A 14,209-nucleotide genomic window follows, 5' to 3' on the forward strand; every position below is an offset into this window, starting at 1 on the left:
ATTGGGGTAACATCCCCGTATGCCCAATGCCTATTAAAATTCTTAGGAGCACCGAAGGTGAGATGAAACGAAATCTGCTACAATGTATAAATTTACAATTTATTTGGGAATTTCATGGACAGCACTTTCAATGAAATATTTAAACTCTGTTGCTTGCTACCGACTGAAAACAGTGATATAATTGAAATTTGTCATCAAGACAGACATTTTCTATCCCTGATGCAGGAAAAAATACCTAGTAATAAGTATTTTCCAGCGAATCGGATTGCACTTATATGCTAAAATTATACCTGCGTATGATGCAGGCTGATTTTAGAGTAAAAAATGCATGTTGTGGATCTGGAAATACAGGAGCTACAATGTAATCGGAATTCCATAAGATTGATTACTCCTAGATATATGGAGATGCTGGCTTAATGTTTTTCAATTAACTAGGTTTATTAACCAGTACTTTTAGACAAAATAAAATTTATACCATTAATGGAGCTACAACAAAACCAACCAGTTGAGAAATTCTATTATTATGTTCTTTTTAAAGAGATATCTTATTAGCTTTTGTTTTATTGAAAGAATTATTTTTCTAAACTGTAAGTAGCCTATTTCATGTGATTGCTCAGGATTTTGAGGGATTATAACTGTAAATATTATACTACCAACATCTTTTCATGATCAACAGTTAGCTTTAAAACACTATAAGCCATGAAGTATGGAAACAATGCTTCTTTAACTTAGTTGGTCGTGATGATTTTTATAAACCTGATAGTTTTTATTCTTGTCTTTAATTCCTGGACATATATGAAAATACTGCCCTTGTAAAATTGATGTATTCTGGAATATTTTAGTACAACCCTTTGTTTCTACATATAATTTTTAAACAAATATATTAACAATTACTATATAAATTGCTGCATTGGTGAATTAATGAATTCTTAAATATAATGATATGAAATACTTTATGCATTCTTACATCATGATTGCGATATGGAGACCCAAAAACAGTATGGTTCGAAGCATTTTTTTTGTCTTTCACAACTGTGTTTTTTATCTTTTCATGCTGATTTTTATGTCTTGCCATTGCACAATTTTGTAATACAAACTTTATTTGAATTTGTAGATGGTAAACTTTGTCCATTGATAAACATTTATTATTATTAATCAATTGAATGAGTAGCTTTTATTTGATTAAATCTGATCAAAGAATTTATCAGTGGTATATGTCTTTTCAGTGCTATAATTAAAAACAAAACCCTAGAATTCTTCAGCAAAACATTGCCAATTTTAAAAGAGGATGACACATTGCCAAAGGTTGCCAAGTACCAGCAAACAGCGAAGAACTCTACTTCCTCTTTCTACTATAAAGACACAAGACTGTAAGTCTTCCATGAATTTTCATCATTTACTATTCAAATATTTAAGATTAAGAATAATAGGTAAATGCTAGAGATCTATATTTTTCCTTACTTTAAGTTTGCATTATTATTTACAGCATGACTTAAAAATAGTTTTCCCAAAAATTTTAGCTCTGTGGACTACTAAAGAATATATTTTATTATCTAAACCATCTTATTTATTATATAAAAATGTACTCTACGCATTACCATTAGATTTTAAAGAGACATTTTATTAGCTTTTGTTTTGTGGAAAGATTTATTTTTTTAAACTGTAAGAGACATTTTGTGAGCCAACATTAAAACCTTTGCAGAACCCACAAAATGATCCAAAGTGGCAAGTTTGCATTATGCTGTGTCAAAAAATATTAAAAAATAAATCCATGTACTTATTCCAACCACTATGCATGCAATTCTGAAAAAATAAGCCATCAAAGTACAAATCTCACATGTTTTTCCATATGAAAAAGGAACTCCATTCATCATCGCATGAAGCGAGAAGAAAGTACTACACTTATTTCTGAGAAAGAGAGTCCTGTTGATAACCAGAGAGAAGCCAATGATAAAAAAGTGATCGAGCAAGAGGAAAAAGGTGTAACACATTCTTCACCGCAATCTATGAGGCAGTCACGGAAGTTCTGTGACAATGGGGGTGGAGTGTGAGTGTATGATCGCATAGCTAAGAGTCCCCTTTAGTATTATGATTGAAAATGGCTGGATTTCATTTTTAGAGGCTCTATAGCTAACCTAACCTTTCTAATTGAGTCCAAAGTTGGTTTAACTGGTTAGAATGGAGCTTATCTCATAATAAGTCTTATGATACTTGAAATTCACATTTTCCCAAGATATCCCAAGAAAACCGGGTACCTGAAAAATGACACAACTTTGGCTTAATTGGGGGGTTTATATCTTTGAAAGTCATTAGAAGTAGAATCCGGAACTTCTAGTCAATATTAAGCACTTTACCTATTGACTACTATGGCCAACCATAGCCCTAATTATTATTGTATCTTAGTTACTGTAAAAATCACAGAGGGTCAGCTCTAAAAAATACCAACTTCTATTCTTCGGTGTAAAAATATTGAGAGGTAAATAATTGTTAACTTCAGGGTATTTCTGGTACAAATCTCTGGAGAGAATATATTTATAAGAAAAGCACTTACTGATATGAATTGCTAAGCAAGCCTTTAAATATTTAAAGCCCTTGATGATAATTTCTGGCTGAAAAGAAATCAGTCAGAGATGATTGACCAGGGTAAAGCTGAGGAAATAATTAAAAACAATACCCAAATATTCTTATGGTAATAATAATAATAATAATAATAATAATAATAATTTTATTGGACATTAAACAAAATAGTTTTGCAATAGTCTTCGTCATATAGATACATAGTTTAGAGATTATGGTTACATAAACACATATTACAAATCAAATATTACATATTACAGTCAAAATACATTTGGTGAGACAAATGATTGTATGTCTATCATGGACCACACAATTTTTGAATCAAAAAACTCATTTACTGAGTAGAATGCTTTTTTAGTCAGCCAGTTCCGGATAACTTTCTTAAACTTGGGCACACTCACAACTTTAGCCTCAGAGGGCAATCTATTAAACAAACGAATTTTTAGAATATTGAAAGAATTGCTGTTCTTGGCTAATCTGCAATAGGGAATGTCTAGTGTATCGCTGTTCCTTGTATTATGAGAATGGAAGTTAGACCTTTTCTCGAAAGAGCTAAGGTTTTCCTTGACATTACATAGGCATTTATAGATATACAGACTATGCAGAGTCATGATGCCCAAATTACAGAACAGAGGTTTACAATGTTCTCTTGGGGGTGAAAAGGAAATAATTCTGACTGCCTTTTTTTGCATCTTAAATAACATATTTGTGGAAGGTGAGTGGCCCCAAAGTACAATACCATAGTCAATGTGGCAATGAAATAAAGCATAGTATACCTGAATAAGGAACTCTTTTGGAATAATATATTTGAGTTTACGTAACATATACACAGCCTTTGACAATTTTCCAAGTGTGCCCAGTATGTGAGGCTCCCAAGTCAATTTTTGGTCGAGTTCGAAACCAAGTAATTTAATGGTACTCGGGGGATTAGATATGGTACTTAGTGAGAAGACCAGGGACTGAGTTTTATCATTATTTAAAACCAGACCGTTTGCAGAAAACCAGTTTGATGCTTCTGATAAACACCAATTGGTTATAGTACTAGAATTAACATTCTTAGACTCGTGAACAAAAGTGGTATCATCAGCATAGAGTATGGACTTGCAGGAGACATTTGACGGTAGGTCATTAATTAAAATAAGGAATAAAAGAGGGCCAAGGACTGATCCTTGAGGAACTCCATAGACTAATTTCAGGGGTGAGGAAAGATTGTTGTTAGTGCAAACACATTGGGATCGATCAGTGAGATAGGACTCAAAAAATTGTAATTCAAGATCATTGAAACCATAATAATGAAGTTTTTCCAGAAGAATTGGATGAGCAACACAGTCAAATGCTTTAGAAAGGTCACATGCAGTTATAACAATGGAGGATTTACTTAGAAAAGCATTTAGAATTTGATTAATTGCGGACTCGACAGCTGAAGTAGTGGAGTAGCCTTTACGAAAGCCAAATTGCGAAGGAGAGAATAAATTGTTAACTTGAAAGTGCTCATAAACCTGAACCTTAATAGCCTTTTCAAAAATTTTTCCAAATACCGGTATTAAAGAAATAGGCCTATAGTTGGACGGTAACGTTTTGTCTCCTTTTTTATGAATAGGTATCGTTTTTGATATTTTCAAAGCATCAGGAAAGATGCCCGATTGAAAGCAAGAATTTAGAATTAGCGCCAGGGGTACCTCTATGAAACCCACAAGATCTTTAATTAAGTTGACCGATAGCCCATAGACATCAGTACATCTAGAGTATTTTAAGGTTTTGATAATTTGACGGATTTCGTCTTCCGTAATCCATTTCCATTTGAAGGGAGATAATGTTGCTGGTGAATTATTAAGAAGAGGCAAGGCAGTGCTTGGAGTTGAATCAAAATTTGACACAAGGTCAGCAATTGATTCTATGAAAAACTTATTCAGGTCATCAGGCTTAAATGGAAGGTCCAGGTCGCCCCTCGAATGACCAATCTCCTTATTTATGACCTGCCAGGCTGCTTTTAAATGGTTAGTAGCATTACCTATATGACCGGAGTTAAAGCTACGTTTAGAATGTATTATTTGATTGTTATAAAAGGATTTAAGTTGTCTCCATGTCCTTTTATCCTCATCATTGCCAGTGCGAGTGTACTTTTGACGCAGCTGGATTACATGCAATCGTAATTCAGAAAGCTCGGGAGTGAACCATTTCAGGGACTTTTTGGAACTATATGAATGATTCACAAGTCTCTTGGGGAAACACTGTTGGAAGAAGGACAAAAAAATTTCAAAAAAGCAAGCAAAGTTGTCATTGCCATTTGCAAAGGTGAGCAGAGAATACCAGGTTATGTTTGATAGGAGTGATTTCAATTCACCAATCCCATGAAAGGTAATTGGATGGCAGAAAGTATGGGTAGTCCTACCTGTTGTGTTACTTTGGCACTTTTTGTTTGAGAATTGGAAATTAAGAGCTAGATGGTCGGATAAACCAGGGTCGATGACCCTGATACAGTACTGTTCAGTGTTTAGGCAAGTAATAACATTGTCCAGACAGGAGTCAAGTCTTGTTGGTTCCCTATTTGCACAATGTAAGTTAAATGATTGTATCAGAGAAGTGAGAGCAATAGAAGCACTGGATGAATGACGTATATCTACGTTGAAATCACCACATAAAATGATTTCGAGACCCAGCCTAGAGAACCACATAAGACTCTGCTCCAATTTATCACAGAAAATATTAATATCACCTGATGGGGATCGATATACGCACACAATAATAACATTATACTCCTTTATGGTAACAGCACATAATTCACAATTAACTTCACTAGAAAACTGATTTACTTCAAGCTTCTTGCACAGTAAGTTTTTCTTCACATAAATGACAGTTCCACCATTTTTAGCCACAGTTCTAGAATAGGATGTTACCTAGGATAGGTATTCTTGGTTACAAATTGAGCTGACCCTTGGAATGTATTTGAAAAGTGCTGACCCCATTTTAATGTACATTTATGGATGCCAAAACCTTTAAATCCTTCAATGAACATATTCAGCTTAATATAATTCATTTCAAAACGGATGAAACATGTTCATTACATGAAGAACACAAAGTATATTTCCACTGTTCTTTATTTATGTACAACTAGTTTCAATGCTTAGGTATCATCATCAGGTACATTACTAGTTGTACGTTAATAAAGAACAATGGAAATATGCATTGCGTTCTTCATTTAATAAACATGAACTTCCACAAAGTTGAGCCTGGAACAATTGAATACTGAATCATGTTGTTTATAGCCAGTACTATCCATTGGCTCAAAAATTTGATAGTGTTAAAAGTCCAATGTATCTTTCACTATTCACTAACTTGATGTATATTCTTCTTGAGAACTAAGGTGAATAATATCTTGTGGCACTTCTGAAAATAATATGAACCCCAAAAAATCACTGCTTATTACTTACAGCATTTGTATGCTATATAAAGCATTTAGAGGAGAACCTTTGGCATCTGGCATGGGAGAACGTAAGGATGAAGAACAAAACCATGGAAATACAGCCCAATATAGAAGAGGAGAAGTTGGTGATGTTGGAGGGAATTCAATTGGAAGGATTCCTAGTGGTGGGTCACATGGACCTCCACCACCAACTCCTTGCCCATCCAAAGCAGAATATGCTACTCCTGTGTTTGCCAGAAACTATCAGGGAGTGTGGCGATACGTAGTACAAATACCATATGAAGGCTATTTCACACAAACACTTGAGGTTACTCGTTGCTTGTGAGTATTCTACCTTATTTTAAGAAGCTTATAAGCTGCATTCAAGTTGCATTATCTAACTTTGGTTGTTCTTCATTGGGTTATTCAGTTTACGTTGAAGAAATCTAAAGGAAGGAGGAAAGGTGGATGCAAAGGATTTTAATTGGGGATGGAATGCTGAAGAATGTGTTGAAGTGGAGTATTCAAGGCTAGTGAGTTAGGGGGAAGAACAGGACAGGCATGTTGGACAGAATGACAGGAATTAGAAAGTATGTGGAATTAAAGAACAGTTAATGCTGAGTGAATTACAATGCCATGCCTTGGCAGATGAAACTAAGGAATGTAGTGATATTAAGTCAGTGTCCATCTATAATCTCTTAATTTACTGTGAACCATTAGAAATTTGGAGACTATTTTACCGCAGCTGCTCACTGTTTTCTTTATCAACTAGCTTATTTATTCATAACCCCACCTTACTTCCTCCATTGGACAATGGTATCCTTGGGGCAAAGAAATTCGTGTAGGCTTACCCATAATTCAATCTCATATTACTGTCTTCATTAGGATGTTTTGTTATGCTGGACTTTTCTTGTTAACACATGACATTTGATGGCAATAGGACAAATTTTAATGAACACATTCCAATCTCATTTATTCTAAAACAGAAAGTTTTAAAATATTCAAAGGGCAACTTATAAAAATATGCAATCATTCAAGGTTCAGAGATGTTGAAAAAGTATACTTTGAATGAGTATGAATTCAAAAACACTAGTACCCATTTCTTTAATTGGCTACTGAGTATGAAAATATGTTCTTAATTTCAATCTTTCCAATATTATATTTCAATATTTCCCAGGATCCTCATGGAAGAAGCTATCTAAGAAAATTTGGAGAAAAAGTGTTACATTTTAAATACTGTAGAAATATTAAAATGAAATAAACCACACACTCAGAGTAGGGAAGCTAAAAGGAGTTTATAGATAGTTACTTTCCAAAAAAAAGTAGCAGCTTTTCAATCAGCTCCAAGTTGGAAAAACTCTAGTGATGCTGCAACTTTTTAGAGTACATCTACCTACTTTCAGTATATATCATTCTCAACCTTACTTACGTGTACTAAAATAAAAAAACTGTGGCATTAAGAAATTAAATGACCAAAGAAAAATGGCAGTTGATTAGTTTAAAATGTCTCTAAAATATCAAATTTCATGATTTACTATTGTACATATATTTTAAGCATTAACTATGATGCAATATTAGTAGAAGATATCTTGCATATGATACAATGAAGCACCTTCCAGAAAATCATCTTCCCACCGTAGATGTGATGTATTTTATTTAGAGAAAAATTCTTTTCATATTTTTGATGCATGACTACTATTTTGATGTTGTGATCTTAGGTGTCACAAAACACTATTGTGCATGGTATAGCTTTCAAATTATCCCCTGTTAAAAATCATAAAATCAAATAAGTGAATCGTGCACATGACTAACCTAAAATGGAAATTTTGAGAATTACGCAATGGCCAGCCAGTATTACCTAATGCAAGGGCCAGGGAAATATGATTTCCTTTTAAGTCTGATAATATCTTTGCATGCAAACAAATAACTGGACATTCACATTTAATGTTATCCTGACAGTGGAATCCTTTAAGATTCCTTGGAAGTTCTTTACATGTATTATATAATCCCAAACTAAGAAACTCCTTGCATGGAGTACATCATATCTGATTTTCTCTTAAAGAGAATAACTATAGATGTTTGATGAGGATATGTGCTGAGGAATTAGGAAGAGAGGAGACGAACTGTTCAAGTAATAAATTTAACATTTTTTATTGAGTAAACAAAAATTGTGTATTACAGTCTTGGCCAATGCAATAACAGCTGATTAAGTGATGAACTATTTGTGGCTGACCCAGCCCTAATCTCAGTTGTATAAAAATTACCAAACTATATACATAAGGTACAAATGATATAGAATATGATATGGGAGCAATAGTTTTTTGAGGAATACAATTTGGTTTTTTGAGATTTTTATATTAAAAATGTTTTTTCGACCAAAAGTAACACCAACTTTGTGTCATTTACTATCTGTCAGAACTTTGAAGTCCATATAATGAGATTAACTTTGGCTCTTGTTTTCCTGCATATTATCTCTTAGTGTGCCATAAAGGCTATATGGCTAAAACTTTGCGGCTCTACATTCCCTGCTAATGAGACAATTGGTGATATTTTTACGGCAAGATGTGCCATACAGTCTAAACCCAAGCCTTATGTTTCTTCATGCCATGAATGAATTCAATAGGTGATTGCAGGACAAAACCTTGTATATTTTTTCAATTAAAATAGCCAGCAAAAAAATAAAAACCTCTGATGGCTTATTTAAAAAAATGATAGCAAAAGACTTCTTCCAAGGCCTGTAAGATGTCTTTTAAAATGAAACAAAAAAAAACCTATTGACTTTAAAAACCTAGTTTGGTTGATGTTGATACAACTCATTGCATATATTTGAATGTATTTCAGGCAATCAAGATGTCATTACATGGAAGGATCTTGCATGGCATCTCCAAGGTGGGTTAGTCTCCTAGTAGCTGAAATTTTCTACCCAGACTCAGTATTCCCATCCATTGAGTCAATTAATGGTGGAGGAAAGCCACCAAGACGGCATCGACCAGCACTTCTTTCCACAGAAAGACCCCCTCCATCAGTGCATGAGTTCCAGGCAAGTATCAATGTGTGAAAAAGGGTAATATTACCAAACCTCATTGAAAATTAACAATTTTTTAGTCCAGCGTCTTCAAGAATGAAGACTCCTCCATTTTATGACAGTTTGAAGGGTACAAAATTAGATGCATAACCACCAATTAGTTATTTGACTTTGAATATTCATACAAAAATATCAAATTATTGAGTACCTACTTGGAGTAAAGAATTATTAACTATCCCTGATTTCTTGCTCTATCACTTTGCCATTGCATTCCTCATTCAAGATTCTTTCCAGAATAAGTTGAAATATTTTAATATTACAATTTTAATATTCTTCAGGACTATCAGCAATATTTACACAAGAGAGCTGGAGAAGCTGCAAAGGAAGAATATCATAATCATAACCATCACCCTCAAGCAAGGAGCACTAATGAAAATGAGAAAGATTCATCTGATATCACAGAGAGAGAAGCAAAAGCAAGTGGGGCATCAGGGTACTGTGACGGAAAGGATGAGATGGGATGCTTTCAAGTACGCCTTTATTATGACTGGTTCCTTATCCCTGGCAGTTGTAAATGCTGGAGACCAGATTACTTTTCAAGATATGCTAACAGAAAAGTTTAGATATATTACTCAAATTTTTATAACTCATTTAGATATTTTTGCTCATCTTCATCAGTTTCATAAATTCATAACTCATAATGAGATGATTTTTGTCACTTCCTCATCTTAGCAATTCACACTTTGTGCACAGGAAAATTTGAGATCTGGGTACACTATCATTGTTACTTATTTATAAGCCAAAACTTAAACCATCATGCTCAAGTCATTATTATCATTATAACATAGCTAAGTCATCATCATCCCATCACATATAGTCAAAAGAAAGAAAGCTATTTATTTAAAACTCTGAAAGTGGTTGACTTTTATGGTCTAAAATACCTCTATAGAAGCTCTTCATGACAGAATTACACAAAAAATGTTTTAAACACTCTACCTCTTCATTTAAAGGTATCCTTGAATGTTCCGATTAATGACTGGAGGAGTTGAAATAAAGTACATTACATATTGTGTAAATTTGATAATGGTAAATAATTATTTCTTTCAGCAGATTTTAGGCAGAGCATAGCTCTGCAGATATTTTTGACTGTATTTTGCAAACCTAGACATTCTTCCTAGACATTCATAATTTAAAGAGTTAGGGAATTACAATGTGCCAGCTGGTATAATTGGTATGATGACAATAATGTCATAAACAAATATATATCTGTTAAGACATCAGATAAATCCAATTAAAATCATATTAGTAAGTAAACTTAAACTTCTAGATGCTTAGGAGTTATGCAATGCAAATGCATATCATGATTTCTATGAAATGAAATTGTTCACAAATATATGTACAGTTATTTATTAACCGGAGTTTCTTTTATGTATTTATCCATTTGTGATATTTGAAAGTTCTGAGAATACCATGCACCTGAATTAGACACCAGCATATTATTATCAAAATAATGTTTACTAGTAAGAAAAAATGTTAAATTATGACACTTTATTATTGTCAGTAAAATGGTAGCTTTTGAAAAATGATGAAATGTGGATAACATAATAAGGACTGAAAGAGACAGACATCATTTACAGGAATATCACACTTATAAATGCATAACTCAAATAAATTATTTGCAATTACTTTGTACCAAGTTATTTTTCAACGCTGTTCATAGTCCTTTATTTTTCAGTAGTATAGCATGATATATTTTTAAGGATTTCAGGCACCTTTTTATTTTATATAAGATATACATTTAATGTTTAACACAAATCATTCTATTGGCTCCCTTCGGTAGAAAGTGAAAACATGAGTTCCTCATCAATTCAATTGACTTATAATATCCATTTTGTGCGTCTTAGATGCATGCCAAAGGCTTTTTAGCCATACCAGTAAATTACAGATGAAGACCTTAAAAAAATAGCATATGATTTACTCTTCAAGTTATGATTCATTCTAAGAGCATCAATATGGTGATAAAATAATGGATATTTACCTCTACCTTTGATTCTCAAACTTTGGGGGTACTATGGTTCTGGGATAATTGAATCACAGCAAACCCTTAGTTTTACCTCACAAAAAATTATTCCTTGTGAGTGAATCTTGTAACCTACTTAATACCTGCGAATTTAACTCAACATAGGGTCCCATACAAAATTTAGCATAAGGGAACTACTCTAAGAGGGGATACTTCTATTTTCAAGCACCATAATGGATCCATCTCCAGCAAATTTGAATTTTATAGCCTTATTTCCATCCTTAGTGTAAAAAATATTAATCTTACCCTTCATAAATCCAGTCTATACCAAATTTGAGAAATGGTTGAGGCCGATACCTGGTGGAAATTCATTTGTAATGCAGGAGGAAAAGTTTTCCTGCGGAAATATAAAGTCATTGATTCTTTCTTCATGCTATACCAAAACTAATACCCCACACCTTGCTATAAAAAATGTGCCAGACAAACCACTTAGGCCCCTTTAGATAAAATAGATTGGAAAAATCCAGCACAGGCAAACACTTAATTGATACTAACCATATTCATGTTTCCCACAGACTTACACTTTTTAACTACAGTGATACCTTGCTTAACAAGCACTTACCTCATCAATTAATTCATATTATGAGCAAATATTTCAGTTAGTGTTTAGCACTCATTAGCTAGCTCAGCATACTAGCATATCTTAGAGTCACTTATGATCACACAATTTTTACAAACTTGTGTTCAGACATATTACTCGTAATTTTTTTGACCAAAGTTAAATGATATTACGTGCATAGTTTTAAAATATCCCCGAAGAAAAATCTACTAGATGAACCATGAGAGAGAAAAAATAACTGTAGAAATGAAAAGTCAAATCTTTGAAAAGTGAGAACGAGGTGTGAGGTACAAGCTAATGTAGCATGCACATGTAATTAGTTGATATTGATGATTTGCACTATCCTCAAGAACAAGGACAATATTAAGAAGATAGATTCTATATAGGGAAAGTGAATAATATCTACGAAATAATTATGTAAAAGGTCTGTCCCAAAAGTTGCAGGACATTTTTTGCTGGATAAATGAACAGACAGGCAGTGGTTTCTCTGACTGGATTCGAGGGAGGGGGGTCTCAGGAAAGGCTGGAAGCCGGTGGTAGTTGGCTCTCAATTGCAAGGCAAGCTATTAACAAGGACATCATTTGTCAGAAGGTGAAAGTTATTTTTGTAGACCTTGTTAAGAAGATGCCTGGATAATTAATGGCTGAAGAAGTATTTAAGGAAAGCCATGGGTGATTTGAAAAGTTCAAGAAAAGAACTGGCATCCAACGCATTGTTAGGCATGGTGAAGCAGCAAACTTTGACTCATAGGCAATGGAGAATTTCATTGGTGACTTCATAAAGCTTGTAGATTCTGAGGGTTACCTGATATTACAAGTTTTTAATTGAGATAATACGAATCTCTTCTGGAAAAAGATCCCAAAGCAAACCTATGTAACAGCCGGGGAGAATAGAATGTATTGGCTGTCCACAAGCCAATAAAAGACTGTCTCACACTGCAATTGGTACTAATGTATGCAGTGATTTGAAAATTAAACCCTTGCTTCTTTACCATCCAGAAACTCCTCGAGCCCTCAACAAGCATTAAGTCCAGAAGAGTAGGCTAAATGTGATATGGAATTCGTGTGACACTGTTGCATTATACATTGAGAAGCATAACCCTAATAAGGCATTGGCTATGCATGCTACAAATTTATTTAATGATAATGCTGTATCACATTATTTTTAAACTATCAGCAAAAACAAATGTCTGTAAATACTTTCTCATAAAAAAGAATTAGGAAATTATCATAAATATTACTTTGATTCTTTTTTGTTTTCTCCAAATTGAATTTGAATTCCAGATTGCTTTATTTCGCAAAAGAAGAAAAGATGATGATTCAGGAGACAATATATAAACAAATTTCTGCGAATAAATATTGTTCAAAATTTATATTTTTTTGGCATGGAAATCATTACCATATTTAGCATTACTTTATATAGGAAAAATTGTTTCACTCTACAAGGAAAATTCTGAAATGAATAATGCTCGCAAAGCAAGGTTCCACTGTAGACCCATAGCCACCTATTTGCGCATGATAAATCTACCTTTATCTATGAATCTGCCAACAGTTCAAATTCAGATCTGGGTCCTTCTCTCCCCCTTTTCCAATTACCCTTATATAATTAACCTACTTGAAACCTCCTCTTCATTCCTTCCTTTGCCCTACCTAGATTCCCTTTACTAGCTTTACTTCCTGCAATTAGTTGCATAGCCATTTAATAGACATACCTTTCATAATTAAGATTATTTTCATTACACATTTATTCGCTCATCCACACACCTCCCTTTACCATCATAACACATATCCACCCTGATTTGCAATAATTACTCCATCATAATTTACCAATCCAAACAAGTGTATACTATCACCACCAAGCTGGTATTGCAGATACCCAGAGTCAATAGATTCTCCAGTGAGTCACCCATGAGTTATCATTCCCTTTCAATCCTTACTTTTCCCTCATACCACCCTTTGATATCTTCCTAATTGCCCTAAATAATAATACCACAAATGTGGAAAAAGTTGTACGCAGGATATTTTACGGTTATTTTTGCTAGACACAGTCTAAAAGTCAGTTAAGCAGGATAAGCTTCAGCTAACCAGATATCAGCTACCCTCATCTCTTATGATTATCTTAAGTGACAATGTCTCATGAGTTTTTAAGATCATGCTGAGAAGTGGGAGACATGTTGTACAACCATTATGTTAAGTTAATGATAGTTGTACCTTATTAAGTTAAACAAAACAAAGAGAAACACTAGTGTTTCTTAATGAACCTGAAATTTAAAAAGGATACACTCATATTGCCAAGGAGCTTTGTTTGATTTAGAATGATTGCCAAAAATCAGAAGCAATTCCTAATTTGGAAATGCTCTTAAGATTTTTCATTATTTAAGTATTAATTTGAGGAATTTAAAAAAATAGAAGAGTTGAAATTCACAAGTAGGGTCTGAATCAAGAGCCAAGGAACATATGAAATATTGAATGGATTGTGTAAAAAAATTAAAAAACACTGGATAACTAAATTTTAATGAGAAGAGGTGAGTTTTCATCAGAAGACTAAATGATATCTCTTCACTG

At 33.5% G+C, this 14,209-nt stretch overlaps 1 protein-coding gene across 1 annotated transcript in view; it reads left to right on the top strand.

Moving 5' to 3' along the window:
- spz6 (Spaetzle domain-containing protein 6) overlaps positions 1–9,836 on the top strand; it is a gene marked incomplete at its 5' end in the record, with an annotated part of 38,617 nt that extends 28,781 nt beyond the window's left edge. Inside the window, 5 exons of the mRNA XM_071596123.1 lie at positions 1,227–1,370; positions 1,859–2,047; positions 6,011–6,322; positions 8,822–9,020; positions 9,344–9,836. Coding sequence (XP_071452224.1) covers positions 1,227–1,370; positions 1,859–2,047; positions 6,011–6,322; positions 8,822–9,020; positions 9,344–9,628 — 1,129 coding nt within the window. The remainder of the gene's footprint in view (positions 1–1,226; positions 1,371–1,858; positions 2,048–6,010; positions 6,323–8,821; positions 9,021–9,343) is intronic.
- Positions 9,837–14,209: the final 4,373 nt, after the last annotated feature.

The sequence above is a fragment of the Hetaerina americana genome, unplaced genomic scaffold, assembly GCF_022747635.1.
Source record: "Hetaerina americana unplaced genomic scaffold, ioHetAmer1.1.p SCAF_1, whole genome shotgun sequence".
Taxonomy (NCBI): Eukaryota; Metazoa; Arthropoda; class Insecta; order Odonata; family Calopterygidae; genus Hetaerina; species Hetaerina americana.